At 46.5% G+C, this 16,240-nt stretch overlaps 1 protein-coding gene across 1 annotated transcript in view; it reads right to left on the bottom strand.

The window, feature by feature from the left end:
- Positions 1-347: 347 nt before the first annotated feature.
- TLL1 (tolloid like 1) overlaps positions 348-16,240 on the bottom strand; it is a 414,583-nt gene continuing 398,690 nt past the window's right edge. The window contains 2 exon segments of the mRNA XM_033941915.1: positions 348-571; positions 11,363-11,613. Coding sequence (XP_033797806.1) covers positions 440-571; positions 11,363-11,613 — 383 coding nt within the window. The 3' untranslated portion in view covers positions 348-439.

Below are 16,240 nucleotides of genomic sequence, written 5' to 3'. Positions count from 1 at the left end.
CAGACTAAGATAATATAGCACAATTTTAAATGTATAGCCTACAGCTTAATTTTATAGTCTATCCTTGGAGACCAAAGAATTGTCAGAAGTAGGGGCAACTGCAGGATTATGTCCCGTTTTGAACGAATTCATTCTGCAGGTACTGTATTTGCCAAATGTTTTTGACGTTTCCCTGAAGTCATGCCATGTTCTTTCACCACCATTCCAGGCACTGGTCAAAAGTGGTGTATGCCTTTTTCATCAACTCCCACTACCACCATGCAAACATTCCCTTGGATCAGATGAACTTTTTAAACTGAGATGCTCTTGGTCTTTGAGTATCCTTCCATTTGTAATTAGATAAAACATTGGTACTTATCACTTCTGTGAAAAATTGTTTGTTTTTTTTTCCTCCCCCAGTCTTTCTCCTTTCGTTACTGGCATAGAGGTGGTGATATCACTATTTGGTCTGCAGCATGTCTTGCAATGTTATGCTTCTGTATCGTATATGAAATCCCTTCTTGCTGATTGTATCATCGGTATGAAAGAGGATTAAGATGACGTCCCCTCCTGAGGAGATCTTTCCTGGTGGCTGAAAAAGAATCAGACTGTTTCAGCGACAGGATCATTTTCCTTACACAATAATTTTACAGATAGATTAGCACAGTAGCTTAATACATAGACCTAGCAGCACCTCCCAGCTGGGTGTCAGGTCAAAAGCGCGCCGGGATAAAGGCGCACCGAGACAATTGAGCGCAGCGCGCGCCACCGCGCCGCTCTAAATAACTGTTTTTAGTGCTCTGATGGGGGGGCGTGGGGGGAACCCCCTACTTTACTTAATAGACATCGCGCCGCGTTGTGGGGGCGTTGTGGGGGGTGGGGGGGGTTGTAACCCCCCACATTTTACAGAAAACTTCACTTTTTCCCTGTTTTTAGGGAAAAAGTTCAGTTTACAGTAAAATGTGGAGGGTTACAACCCCCCAAACCCCCCAAAATGCCGGTGCGATGTCTATTAAGTAAACTGGGGGGTTCCCCAACAAAACCCCCCCCGTCGGAGCCCCTAAAAACTGTAATTTAGAGCGGCACGGCGGCACGCACTGCGCTCAATTGTCGGCGCACACTTTTGTCTTTCGCGCCATTGTCTATGAACCCCCAACTGTTTTCCCTCTGTTTGATATCTTTTTAAAAAAACTTAGAGCTCCTACTATGCTTCTAGGCAGTGAACAATCCACCTATGAAATATATATAATAATTAGGGATATATATTTCTGATTCATTTTGTTTTGTAACAGCGTGCATTATTTCATTTAGTGAACACTAGAAGGAATAATTGCTAAGCTGCAGTAAAATGCACTATTTTATCACAGCAAATTGTAGCTCAGTACTGAAGGTTAGTGACTTGTGTAATCAATTTAATTTTCAATTGCTGCAGAAATGCAATTTGGCCCAAACCCATTAACTTTTAAAAAGGGCTAGACAAGGCTTTCATCATGTGGTTGCGGCTCTGGGGGGTGTTAGATCTTCCTGTTTCTGCCCAGGTAGGATGTGACAGAGGACAGGCTTCTGGGTTAGCGACAGGCAGCTGAAGGAATTACCGCTGACCCATTGAAGCATGAAAGGCCATAATATTTGTGAGTGAGGTTGGGGGTCGAAGAGGAAGGAAATATGTTGAAAGAAGGGTGAGAGTGATAAGAGAGGGAGGAATGGACATAAGGTAGAAGGGGAAACAGAGATGGGGAGAGAGGGAGACATGGACATGGACATGGACATGGACATGAAACAACTTTGTGCAGAAATACAGTGTCAAAAGTCTTATTCAATTGTTTTTATTTTCTGTAAGTATTTGAAGTTTTGTTTTTGGGTTAAATGCATATATACCTATTTTGCATTAAAAATCATATCTCAAATCCTCTTCTCTACCCAGTGTGGCTCTTTGTAAATCTTCAGTCAAACATTTAGGATAAAATGACTCTTAGCTTTTAAAAGGTTGCTAACTAGAGAATGACACGGTGGCGGTTTACCCGCGGCCACCGCATTTTAGCCGCGGGTCACCCGCCGAAAACGGGGAAGAAATCTAGCAGTCGCTGCGGCGACGGGGACAAGGCCATTCACCGCCCGCGGGGCGGTGAATGGTCTTGTCTCCGCAGTGAGGTATCAAGGATCGCGCGGTCCCCGCAGCCACCGCCCGCCCGCCCGCCCGTAGCATTTAGCCAGCTCCCTCCCTCCACCTCACCTTAAATTTCGAGTTTTCCGGCTTCCTTTTTTCCGAGCCGCACGTGTTCAAAAATCCGTGCACGCGCGGCTGCGCGAGTCAATCAATCTTCTCCTCTGACGCAACCGGAAACAGGAAGTTGCAGGAGAGGAGAAGTTTGATTGACTCGCGCAGCCGCGCGTTCACGGATTTTTGAACACGTGCGGCTCGGAAAAAAGGAAGCCGGAAAACTCGAAATTTAAGGTGAGGTGGAGGGAGGGAGCTGGCTAAATGCACGGCTTTTTGAACGCATGCGGCTAGGGAAAAAGGAAGCCGGCAAACTCGGAACGAATATAAGGTGAGGTGGAGGGACGGTGGGGGCTGCTGGACCATTCTTCATTACTTTGCCATACTAATTCCATTCTATGTTAGGTGCCACGGACTCAGATTCGAGTCCTAGCGATGATGAGTTAAAGATCCCAAAAGAAGCCAACTTCTAAATCCAGTGGTTAGAGCTACACTACACTCCTTGTGACCCTGGGCAAGTCACTTAATCCCTATTGCTTCTGACACAATGGGCAGTTCAAAAGACCAAGACTGGCCAGTGTCAAAGACAGGATGCTGAGCTTGATAGACCCTTAGTCTCCACTGTTTTTAGTGATCAACAAAGTTCTATGTTTCTATAATCACCCTAATTCTGTTATCATTGGACTAGATATTCAAAATGATTTAAATGGCCAGGACAGGCTCCTGGCTGTTCAAATCATCTGTCCAGGGCTAACCAGGCATTTTCAATCTTCATGTTCAGCCCACATGGTGTCACACAATTCAGCAAAAATACCCAATGTTGTTCCTCATAAAGCACAGTTACTTACCGTAACAGGTGTTATCCAGGGACAGCAGGCAGATATTCTTAACGTATGGGTGATGTCACCGACGGAGCCCCGGTACGGACATTTCTTAAGTAGAAAGTTCTAGTTGGCCGCACCGCGCATGCGCGAGTGCCTTCCCGCCCGACGGAGGAGTGCGTGGTCTCCAGTTAAGATAAGCCAGCTAAGAAGCCAACCCGGGGAGGAGGGTGGGTCGTAAGAATATCTGCCTGCTGTCCCTGGATAACACCTGTTACGGTAAGTAACTGTGCTTTATCCCAGGACAAGCAGGCAGCATATTCTTAACGTATGGGTGACCTCCAAGCTAACAGAGAGGGAGGGGGGATGGTTGGCCATTAGGAAAATAAATTTTGTAACACAGATTGGCCGAAGTGCCCATCCCGTCTGGAGAAGGTATCCAGACAGTAGTGAGTAGTGAATGTGTGAACTGAAGACCAAGTGGCCGCCTTGCAGATTTCCTCTATAGGCGTGGAACGGAGGAAAGCCACAGAAGCAGCCATAGCTCTGACCCTGTGGGCCGTGACAGCACCTTCCAGTGAGAGGCCGGCCCGAGCATAACAGAACGCAATACAGGCAGCAAGCCAATTGGACAGCGTTCGTTTAGAGACAGGACGCCCCAGACGGTTAGGATCGAAGGTCAGAAAAAGTTGAGGAGAGGAGCGGTGAGCCCTAGTACGGTCAAGGTAGTATGCAAGGGCACGCTTACAATCCAGCGTGTGTAACGCCTGTTCCCCGGGATGAGAATGGGGTTTTGGGAAGAAGACAGGCAGCACAATGGACTGGTTGAGGTGAAAGGCAGAAACCACCTTGGGGAGGAATTTAGGATGGGTACGCAGAACCACCTTGTCATGGTGAAAAACAGTGAACGGTGGATCGGCGACCAGTGCATGCAGCTCACTGACCCTCCTGGCAGAGGTGATGGCAATGAGGAAAAGCACCTTCCAAGTGAGAAGTTTGAGCGAAGTAGTAGCAAGAGGCTCAAAAGGAGGTTTCATGAGGGCTGATAAAACCACATTTAGGTCCCAGACGACAGGAGGAGGCTGTAGAGGTGGTTTGATATTGAAGAGGCCTCTCATGAACCGGGAAACCAGAGGATGAGCCGTGAGAGGTTTTCCGAGGATAGGCTCATGAAAGGCAGTGATGGCACTGAGGTGAACTCTGATTGAGGTAGACTTGAGGCCAGCATTGGACAGAGAGAGCAAATAGTCCAGTACGGTTTCCACCGCCAAAGAGGTGGGATTGTGATGATGCAGGAGACACCAAGAGGAGAACCGGGTCCACTTCTGATGGTAACATTGGAGCGTGGCGGGTTTCCTGGAGGCATCCAAAATGCGACGGACAGGCTGGGACAGATTCTCTGGAGAGGTCAGCCCGAGAGAAACCAAGCTGTCAGGTGGAGTGAAGACAGATTGGGATGCAGTAGAGACTGATGCCGCTGCGTAAGTAGAGTAGGAAACACAGGAAGAGGAATGGGCTCCCTGGAGCTGAGCTGAAGCAGGAGGGAGAACCAGTGCTGTCAGGGCCACCGGGGAGCGATGAGAATCATGGTGGCCCTGTCCTTGCGGAGTTTGAACAAGGTCCGCAACATCAGAGGCAGTGGAGGAAAGGCATAGAGGAACCGATCCGTCCAGTCGAGCAGGAATGCATCCGGGGCCAGATGATGCGGAGAGAAGAGTCTGGAACAGAACTGGGGCAGCTGATGGTTGTGAGGAGCTGCAAAGAGGTCTATCTGCGGGGTGCCCCAGCGAGCAAATATGGAGTGGAGTGTGGGAGGGTCCAGGGTCCACTCGTGAGGTTGAAGGATGCGGCTGAGATGGTCGGCCAGGGAGTTCTGTTCGCCCTGGATATAGACAGCCTTGAGGTAAAGATTGTGGGCCGTGGCCCATGTCCAGATACGGAGGGCCTCCTGACAGAGGAGGCGAGATCCGGTGCCGCCCTGCTTGTTTATGTAGTACATGGCGACTTGATTGTCTGTGCACAGGAGAAGAACCTGAGGGTAGAGAAGGTGTTGGAAGGCCTTGAGAGCATAAAACATGGCTCTGAGCTCCAGGAAATTGATGTGATGTTGACGCTCCTGAGGGGTCCAGAGTCCCTGGGTGCGTAGGTCTCCTATGTGGGCTCCCCATGCATAGGGGGAGGCATCTGTAGTTATGATCATGGAATGAGGGGGTAGATGAAAGAGGAGACCCCTGGAAAGATTTGAGGAGTTCAACCACCATTGAAGAGATTGCTGAAGAGACGATGTCACAGAGATGGGATGAGAAAGAGGATCCGTGGTCTGTGACCATTGGTTGGCCAGGGTCCATTGAGGTATCCTGAGGTGGAGTCGCGCCAGAGGAATCACATGGACTGTCGAGGCCATGTGGCCCAGAAGGACCATCATCTGTCGAGCAGGAATGGAGGGATGGAGGAGCACCTGCCGACAGAGGTGAAGCAAGGTCCGGTGCCGGTCGGCAGGAAGGAACGCCCTCATCAGATTGGTATCGAGAACTGCTCCGATGAACTGAAGGCGCTGCGTGGGAAGCAGATGCGACTTGGGGTAGTTGATCTCGAACCCCAAGAGATGGAGGAAAGAGATGGTTTGATGAGTGGCTTGCAGCACAAGTGGAGATGTAGTTGCTTTCACCAACCAATCGTCCAAGTAGGGGAACACCTGTAGATTGTGGGACCTGAGAAAAGCCGCTACCACAATCAGGCACTTGGTGAACACCCTGGGTGATGATGCGAGACCAAAGGGCAGCACCTTGTACTGATAGTGGTGATTCTTTATCTGGAATCGGAGGTAGCGACGTGAAGCCTGATGGATTGGAATGTGAGTGTAGGCCTCCTTGAGGTCCAGGGAACATAGCCAGTCGTGTTGAGACAGAAGAGGATAAAGCGTGGCAAGGGAGAGCATTCTGAACTTTTCCTTGACCAGACACTTGTTGAGGTTCCTGAGGTCGAGGATAGGATGAAGGTCTCCCGTTTTCTTGGGTACCAGGAAGTAGCGGGAGTAAAATCCCTGACCTCTTTGGTCTGGCGGAACTTCTTCGATGGCATTGAGGAGGAGAAGGGATTGGACCTCCCTGAGGAGGAGTGGAGTTTGGGAGGAGTGAGAAGCAGACTCTACGGGAGGATGGTCTAAGGGAAGAGTCTGGAACCTTAGTGAGTATCCGTGACGGATGATGTTGAGAACCCACAGGTCTGATGTGATGGCCTCCCAGCGTTGAAGAAAGATGGTGAGGCGGCCTCCGATGGGTTGGGGAAGAGGCAGCGAAGGTTGGAGACTGGCTATGCCCTGGAGAAAGGAGTCAAAAGGGCTGAGGAGGTTTAGTCTGAGGAAGAGGCTTGGTCGCCTGGTGAGACTGAGAGCGAGCCTGAGTGTGCTGTTGTTGGCGAGGACGGTGAGATTGCTGTTGAGGAGGATTAAGCGGTCTGGCCGAGAATCGACGCTGATAAGAGGACTGAGGCCTGTATGGTCGTGCAGGTGGAGTCTTCTTTTTAGGCTTAATGAGGGTGTCCCATCTGGTCTCATGAGCCGAAAGCTTTTGTGTTGTGGAATCTAGAGACTCTCCAAAAAGTTCATCACCAAGGCAGGGTGCGTTGGCGAGGCGGTCTTGGTGGTTCACATCAAGATCAGACACCCTCAGCCAGGCTAGGCGTCGCATGGCCACAGCCAGTGCGGAGGCTCGGGAAGTGAGCTCGAAGGAATCATAAATCGAGCGCACCATGAATTTCCTGAGCTGAAGGAGGTTGGAGATCTGTTGCTGGAAGAGCGGGATCTTACGCTCAAGTAAATATTTTTGCAGAGCAGAAAGTTGTTGGACCAGGTGTTTCATATAAAATGAAAAATGAAAGGTGTAGTTGTTGGCCCTGTTAGCCAGCATGGCATTCTGGTACAGGCGTTTTCCAAATTTGTCCATTGTCTTCCCCTCTCTGCCAGGAGGGGTGGAGGCATAAACACTGGAACCCTGGGATTTTTTGAGAGTGGCTCAACGAGGAGGCTCTCATGGGGCAATTGGGGTTTATCAAAGCCCGGAATAGGGATGACCCGGTACAAACTGTCCAGTTTTCTGGGGGCACCCGGAACAGTAAGGGGATTCTCCAAATTCTTATAAAACGTTTCCCGTAAGATATCATGTACGGGCAGTTTGAGAAATTCCTTAGGGGGTTGGTCGAAGTCCAAGGCATCTAAAAAAGCCTGGGACTTCTTAGAGTCAGACTCAAGTGGGATTGAGAGAGCCGCTGACATCTCCCGAAGGAATTTCGTGAAGGAGGATTGCTCAGGCTTGGAGGTGGTATCAGCCATGGAGGGTTCCTCATCTGTAGAAGAGGCATCCTCCTCGGTACCGAGTGGGGATTGCTCCCATAAATCTGGGTCCCTGATGGCAGGCTCAGTATGGCGGGTTTTAGAAAGGGACTTGCCAGAGCGCATGGATACGGTGCCGGGAGATGAAGACCGGCGTCGATCCCTGTCCCGGGAGGAATGATGTCGATCACGGTCCCGGGGATACCGGGGTCGATCCCGGGACCAGGAGGGATCCTCCGCAGTACAAGTCTGAAGTTCAGGCTGGGCAGATAAGACCGGCATGGAGGTGTTCATCGGTACCGAGGGGGTGGACACCGGTGGAATGGTGCGAGGCTCGGGTCGGTCTGGTACCGGAAGGAGCGGTGCCAGTAGGGTCGGAAGGAGCTGTTGGAGTTGCTGCTGTAGCTGCTCCTGTAGTTTGTCCTGGAGGATAGCCGAGATGCGGTCCTCCAATGGGGGCACCGGTACCGTTTTAGTTTTCTTCAGTACCATAGGTGCTGCTCGACGCTCCGGCGATGAGGAGGCCGATGACGAGGCACTCACCGAGATCGGAGCGGAGCGTTTACGGGATCGGCGGGACGCCGGAAGGACCGGAGTCGCCGCTGTAACTGGAGGGCGCTCTAGGGAAGTGGAAGGCTTCTTAGCCGGCTTACCTGGCGCTATCGACCCCGAAGAGGGATCAGGCGGTGTCGATGTGGTCGGTGCCGATTTAGGTGGTGCCGTCGACGTCGGTGCCTGATCCATGGCAGAACCGGTGCCGAAGAGAATATTCTGCTGGATTTGCCGGTTTTTAAGGGTGCGTTTCTTAAGGGTAGCACAGCGGGTGCAGGTGTCAGCCCGATGCTCTGGACCCAAACACTGAAGGCACCAATTGTGTGGGTCAGTTAGAGAAATCGGGCGTGCACACCGCTGGCACTTCTTGAAGCCCGGTTGGGGGGGCATGAAGGGAAACACGGCCTCCGCGAAATCAAACCCGGAGGCTTGTATGATTACAACAGGCCCCGCCGGGGCCGGTTGGAAAAAATAAGGGAAAAAACACGAGGTTGGTTTTTTTTTTTGTTTTTTTTTAGTAAAGAAATTAAAGTCGAAAGAAAAAAGGATCAAAAAAGGATCAAAAAGCGCGAGCGGGAAGGCAAAAAGAGAGTTTTCAACGGACGTTGAAAGCACATGCGTCTTCTTCGCTCCGCGGAAACGAAGAAACTGGAGACCACGCACTCCTCCGTCCGGCGGGAAGGCACTCGCGCATGCGCGGTGCGGCCAACTAGAACTTTCTACTTAAGAAATGTCCGTACCGGGGCTCCGTCGGTGACGTCACCCATACATTAAGAATATGCTGCCTGCTTGTCCTGGGATAATTTAAATATTGCTCATAGAAGGAACAACATTGGGTATTTTTGCAAATGGAAGTTGGAGGGTTAATTCCCTTGAAACAGCCAATTGAGTGAAACATGAATTCATGCTGGGACACAAGATAGGTTGAATTTGTTTTGAATTTAAAAAGAAAAATGATCAATGAAGAATACTATAATGGCAAGAAAATATAATGATAAAACAGCAACTAATTTTGCCTATTTTTATATATTAAAAAAGTACTACATAAGGTGAATGTCCATATTGCTGTCTGTTATTCTGCTGAGCACTGGCATTGAAACAGCAAAATGCATTTATTGCATACTTGTCCTCTGTCGCAAACATTATGGTGGTATATTAGTTGTGTTAATAAAAATTTATAAACAAAGCCCTGCCAGCTGAACATCTCTTTCTCTAGTTCAGCAGCAGGAACTTTGATTTATAAGAATGGAATACGCTAAATATTAGAGTACTAAGGCTTATATGGATGCTGCGGGGACGGTGACGGGGCGGTGAATGGGATGGCAGTGGCGGTGACGGGGCGGTGAAAGGGATGGCAGTGACGGTGACGGGGCGGTGAATGGAATGGCGGTGACGGGGCAGTGCAGAGGATGGTGGGCCGGGGACGGGGCGGTGACGGGGACAGATTTTTTCCCCGTGTCATTCTCTATTGCTAACCCCTGGACTAGACCAAGGCTTGATCTGGTCTCCTACTTTCACAATAAAAACTTAAGAACATAAGAATAGCCTTACTGGGTCAGACCAATGGTCCGTCAAGCCCAGTAGCCCGTTCTCATGGTGGCCAATCCAGGTCACTAGTACCTGGCCAAAACCCAAGGAGTAGCAATATTCCATACTACCAATCTAGGGCACCCCCAGACCATTTAGCAAGATCCACCAGCAACCCCAGAAGACTCCCTGGAGGGAGGCTTAAGCAACCCTACTAGCTGTTCATGTAAAGCCCATTTTGACATCCCAAGACTCGCATCAGACTCTAGCCTCCTTCTCCCAGCCTCATTCATATATCAGATCCACCTCCAAGCTCTAACTTTCTTCTTCCATCTGCTCCTTTTAATCCACAGCCCAGCCCCCATTCCCATTCCCAGCATCAGACGTCTCCCAGTCCCTATTTCCAACACCACCCCACTTCTTCTGCTTGCCAATAGCTTTAAATCACCTCCAGAGTGAAAGGAGCTTGTTTTTCCACAACTCTTTCTCTGTCCTTGTGTGGCTCTGGCCACTTAAACTGTATAAGAACATAAGAAGTTGCCTCTGCTGGGTCAGACCAGAGGTCCATCGCGCCCAGCAGTCCGCACCCGCGGCGGCCCATCAGGACCATGACCTGTACTATGATCTTTGTCTGAACCCATAAATCCCCCTTAGTCTCTATCTATACTCTTTCTATATCCCATCTCTACCTCTATTTGTATCCCTAAATCCCCCTATCTTTCAGGTTGTTATAATTAGAGAACAATTACTTCCTGTTTCTTATGAAATAATCTCAGCAGTGGGAAAGTTCAGCAGGTAGGGAAGAGAGGGAAAGACTTGCTGATATTGAACCTCGACTGTTCAGTCTGCTAACTTCAATCCCAGAGTGGGGGAGATTGAGGAAGAGAAAAAGGCAAGATGGAGTTCATGGCAAAAGAGCTTATTCTTCTGGCCAGATCTGATCTGGCCCAGAAAAAAGTATATAGAACATGGTATGTGGTCTTCATCATAAATGTGGGGTATGTGGGGCGAACAATTCGCCCTATGAAAATCAGACTTAATGAACACAAGTCCAGAGTTCATACCCAAAATGAAACAGCCCCCTTAGTTCGTCATTGGAAGCTGTTTAGACATAACATCCAAGATCTTAAATGGCGAATTATTGATTCTGTTGAAATCAGGTGGGAGGGAGGGGAATATTATGCGTACTTAAAGGAACTAAGGTGGATGTATGAATTGCAAAGCATGCAACCAGAGGGGCTGATGAGACAAGTGACTGGCTTACCTTAGCTGAATAATGTGGTCTGACTTAGCCGGTTTGTGTACTTCAATATGGGGCTAGTGTATCTTTAATCAGCGCTGGCTAATGTTTAAGTTTAGACGGTGTGATGCCGTGATTGGGTAGCCTTTGGATGACGACATGGAGATTATATCAGGCAGCTGAGTAATGCCGCGGCCATCTTTAGACTGTTGGCTGGATGTTTCTAAGACAGAAAGCATGACAATTGCTCTCTGGCAAAGCATGCAATCATGATTATATTGCACTAACATTTAGGAAATGTTACCATCACAGATGCATTCAGCCTGCTTTTCAGGATTTCCTCAGTGTAACAGTAAGAGTAGGACATGCTCCATGGCTTTACACTGCCCCCACTTCACAAAGATCAGGATCCATGATTAAATTTTAGCAACCAATAAACCAAGATCAAAATATAAATTCCTAACTGTGGTTAGCGGATTGCAAAAATGCATACACCTTTACAGCTATGGACATGTACACAATATAAAACAGTGTCTTACTGAAATGTATTTCAGAATGAATATCCTGTCTGATAAAGGATGTTCTGAAATACTATTACTGTACCTTTAGCATTTAGCTTTGTGACATTATTCTTTTCAAGTATTGTAATACATTTTTTCCTTAGGAAATTATTTTTTTTAAGTATATGAACTTACCCCAGATCCACAGAACTGACCAAGTTGCAAAGAAGATGCATCCTGCCCATCAAAAACTTCAACATAATCATAACCACAGTCCGCTTCTTCTTCGACCTCAAATGTTATAAAACTTAATTCTATTTGATGTCCTATTTCTGTCACAAGCAGCCACTCACAGTCCACCTGGACTGGGTAGTTATTATCGCCAAACTGAGCATGAGAATACAAATCTCTTGGTTTGGCTTCAGCTTTCAATCGGCCTCCGCATTCTATTAGAAAAAAAACAAAACTGAATGAAGCAATAAATACAAATACAAATTCATAGCTTCACAGAACAATATATGGCGCTGCCTTGGTTTGCGAGCATAATTCATTCCAGAAGCATGCTCGCAATCCAAAGCGCTCATATATCAAAGCGAGTTTCCCCATAGGAAGTAATGGAAACTCAGATGATTCGTTCCATATCCCCAAAACAGTTCTATGTTGCACTGACTTAATACATCTCTCCTCCTCCCCTCCCCAACCCATATCCCTTCTTCTGTCTTCTTGTAGTCCAACACTTCTCCCACTGCTGTCCTCCACTTTGACACCCCCCCCCCCCAAGGCCACTGGTGCTGATCGCTTCTACTGCAAATCCCCCCCTCCCCCTGAGGCCACCGGCACTGCTCCCTCCCTTCGCGACCAAGATGATCAGTGCTGCAGTCCACCTCCTCCCCCTACTGACCGGCACTGTGCTTACCATACATATGTTCTATGCTGGGATGCTGCGGGGCCTTGAGAGACTACGGGAGCTCAAGGCAGCCATTTCCTATGAGCAATCTACACGGGCAGGAGTGTGGGAAGATTGCTCCTGCCCCGAAAAGCTGCTAGACCACCAGGTAAGGCTTAAGGCGGGGCTAACAGGGCTTAAATAGCCCAAAAAATTAAAATGTTGTTTTTGTTTTAAAATCGCGAATAACCGAATCTGCGGATGCTGAAACCGCGGATTCAGAAGGAGAAGTATATATTATTATAATTCTACATTCTCCACTAGGGGTTGTCCTAAGTCAAGTGACTTTACAGAGCAGCAAGAAAAACATCTAAATAAGTAAACAATCAGAAAAATGTATTCTATATTATAGTGACGACTTTTTGAAATTTTATTTTCCACATTTTTGTTGATAACGCTGCATCAACTGCTAGCATCTTACCAGATTAAATTTAAGATTCTATTGATAACCTATTGAGCACTGCACTTGGATCAACCTTATTATTTGCTGAACTGTTTGACTCCTTAAATTTCAGTTCAGATTCTAACATAAAAGAATTGACAAATTGGGACAGGCCAAAGGTTCATCAAGCCCAGTATCCTGTTTTCAACAGTGGCCAACCCAGGTCCCAAGCACCTAGCTAAATTCCAAGTAGCAAAACAGATTATATGCTGCTTATCCTAGAAATAAGGAGTGGATTTCCCCAAGCCATCTCAATAATGGCCTATGGACTTCTCTTTTAAGAAATTATCTAAACCTTTTTTAAACCTCGCTAAGCTAACTGATTTCACCACATTCTGACAACCAATTCCAGAGCTTAATTACACATTGTGTGAAGAAATACAGTAAAACCTTGGATTACAAGTAAGTTGGTTTGTAAGTGTTTTGCAAGACAAGCAAAACATTTTATTAAATTTTGACTTGATATACAAGCAAGGTCTTGCAATACAAGTACTGTACATACAGTATACCCACATCACAACTGAGCTGATGGTTCTTCTTTCTCTGATGCTGCAAGCATAGTTCTAAATGAGCAAAGTCTCGCATTACGAGTACATACAGTATACACACATCACATCACATAAATTACGTATCATCCGATCTGTAACTTCTATCTTAGAGACCAGCTCAATCACTATCCTGATTCATTCCTTAGTAATCTCCCATTTAGATTACTGCAATTCACTCCTCAACGGTCTACCCCAAAAAGAAATCCGACGCCTTCAACTAATACAAAACACGGCAATAAAACTTATCTATAAACTAGGCAAATATGATCATGTAACTCCCCTTTTCAAAAATGAACATTGGCTTCCCATCACTCACCGTATCACCTATAAAATCATCATCCTAACCTTTAAAATTAAACTCTCTCATCTTCCCCTATTTCTAGATAAACTCCTCATTCCTCATAGTTCCCCACGTACATTAAGATCAACAGATCAAAACCTATTATTCATCCCATCCATAAAAGAATTTTACAATACACGAAAAGTAAATTTTGCAGTAACTGCCCCAACCCTCTGGAACTCCATACCACTATACCTCCGCAACGAGCCACGAATTGACAAATTTAAGACAGGACTAAAAACCTTCCTCTTCCGCGATGCATTTGATATCATATAGAGTCTCACTTATTCCCTCTTTTGTAATCATTAAATAGCTCTGATATTATGACCCCCCCTCATGTTTTATCCTAACCCCACTGTCACCTTTTTCTATCTCCAATATGTAACTTTTAACCTTCCCTCCCTTTCACCCTCACTTTCCAGTTTGTCTTGTAATGTTATTTATGTTCACACAATACTATTAAATTAATTATATATATACTTTTTTGTTATTTTTTTTCTTTTCTATCCTGTAATCTTAATGTAAACCGGCTAGATATTAATTTGATGGTTGGTATATCAAAATCAATAAACTTGAAACTTGAAACTTGAAACATCTGAGCCGATGGTTCTTCTCTCTCTGACGCTGCAGGAGTGTACTGACTGTTCTAAATGAGCAAACTCTTGCAATACAAGTATGTAGAATATTTTGTATTAAAGTTTTTGGGTTGTAGAACAGATCGTCTGAGTTTCCATTATTTCTTATGGGGAAATTTGCTTTGATATACCAGTGCTTTGGATTACAAGCATGCTTCTGGAACGAATTATGTTCATAAACCAAGGTTTTACTGTATTTTCTCTGGTTTGTTTTAAATCTGCTACTTAGTAGCTTCATCGCATGTCCCCTAGTCCTAGTATTTTTGGGGAGAGTGAACAAGTGATTCACATCTACCCTTTCTACTCCACTCATCATTTTATAGACCTCTATCATAGTACCCCTGAGCTGTCTCTTCTCCAAACTGAAGATCCCTAGAAATTTACTAATGATCCTTCTTTTTCTAATAATCAATCATAAAAGATAAAATTCTGGCCGAAAAGATGTGGTCTCTGCTCTGATCTTTTGTATAATTTTATTAATATTTTGTTAACCGAGTCAAGCCCTCCTGTTGGGATGAATCGGTATAAAAAAATCAAAGATTAGACTAGATTAGATTTAGCCTTTCCTCAGGGAAATTGTCTTATCTCTTTTATCATTTTTGTTGCCCTTCTCTGTACCTTTTATAATTCTGCTATATCTTTTTTGAGATATGGTGACCAGAACTGCACTCCTAACCATTCCTTTTCTTGCTCGGATCCGACATGATGTGATGCATCACTCTGTTTCTACAGTTGATTGCCCTCCCTCTGGAATTCCCTCCCAGTGTTTCTCTGACAAGAATCCTCATTAGTAAAGTTTTAAAAGGCTTTGAAAGCATTATTTTTTCAGACAACCTTCTAGGGGATCCTGAGTGAGGGAGTGAAGTGAGTTTTTCTGCAGATTAGTCAGTATGTGGATTCTGTTAAATCAGTTGTTCAATGCACATTTGATTAATGTCTGTTCTATGCTGAACATTTTTTGTGGATTTTTGATTTTAGAATTGTAAACCACCTTGATGGTCTTGCATGCCTGGAGGGTGGTATAATAAATTATTGGAAATAAATATATTACTCAAGTAGATACTAGAGAGATATAACCCATATCAGATGAGAGAAAGAAAGAAGAGGTAACTGAAGAAGAGGAGCAGAATAGCTGTGAGAGGGAAGAACATGCTCCTTCTGCTGCTGGGGCAAATAGGAGCTGGAACTGAGGGTTGATGCTGAAGCTTGGGCACTGGAGGCTGGAAACTAGTGCTGAGGCTGAGGGGAGGAGGGATAGAGGTTGATGCTGGGGGCTGGGAGAAGGGAATGGAGCCTGATATGTGCCTTGAGAGCTAGGCATTGGGAGAAAGGAGCTGGAGGCTGAGTCTTGGGAGAAGAGGCTGGAGGCTGCAGCTGAGGCTAAGGAATGGGAGAAGGAGATGGAAGTTGATGCTGGGGGCTGAGGACTGGGAGAAGGGAAATGGAGGCTGGTTTAGGGGGCCGAGGACTAGGAGAAAAAAGCTGGAGGCTGATGCTAGGGAGTGAGAGAAGGGAGCTAGAAGCTGATACTGGAGCCTGAGAGCTGGGAGAAGGGGCTGAAGGCTGATGCTGAGAGCTGGGATCTGAGAGAAGGGGCTAGAGGTTGCTGTTGTGGCTAGAGAGTGTGAAGATGGAGATAAGAGTCTGTTGCTGGGGCTGGAGAAGAGGGGGCTAGAGGCTGATGCTGGGGCTGAGGACTGGGAGAAGGGAGCTAGAAACTGATGTTGGGAAGTATGGACTGCAAGTTGGAGAACAAGCCAGATTTTGTGTGAGAGAGAAGCAAGGGCATATGTAGGGGAAGATCCCAATGGAAAGAGAGAAATGGGCATGGTGAAAAAAAAAAAATCAAAGAAATCATATGTCTAGGAAAGGGGGTAGAAAGACAGATCTAAGGACACAGGGATATGAAAAAGCAGGGGTTCAGACTTAGGCATAGACTCTAGGATTGGGTGGTAGACCAAAAGAAGGCAAACTCTAAGATTGTCTGAATATTGGGTGTATCAGTGAGGATCCAGTGTTTGGGTGGGATTGTGAGTGAATATTCAGATATTGAGTAAAGTGAAAGAGTGGGGACTAAAAAAAATTAGCAGGGATTATGAAGGGCAATGAGGACTAGATGATTGAGTAAGAATATGAATAGAACCGCAAAACTGAATGCAGAA

Source organism: Geotrypetes seraphini, chromosome 1 (genome assembly GCF_902459505.1).
Source record: "Geotrypetes seraphini chromosome 1, aGeoSer1.1, whole genome shotgun sequence".
Classification (NCBI taxonomy): Eukaryota; Metazoa; Chordata; class Amphibia; order Gymnophiona; family Dermophiidae; genus Geotrypetes; species Geotrypetes seraphini.
This window is presented reverse-complemented; position numbering and strand designations above follow the sequence as displayed.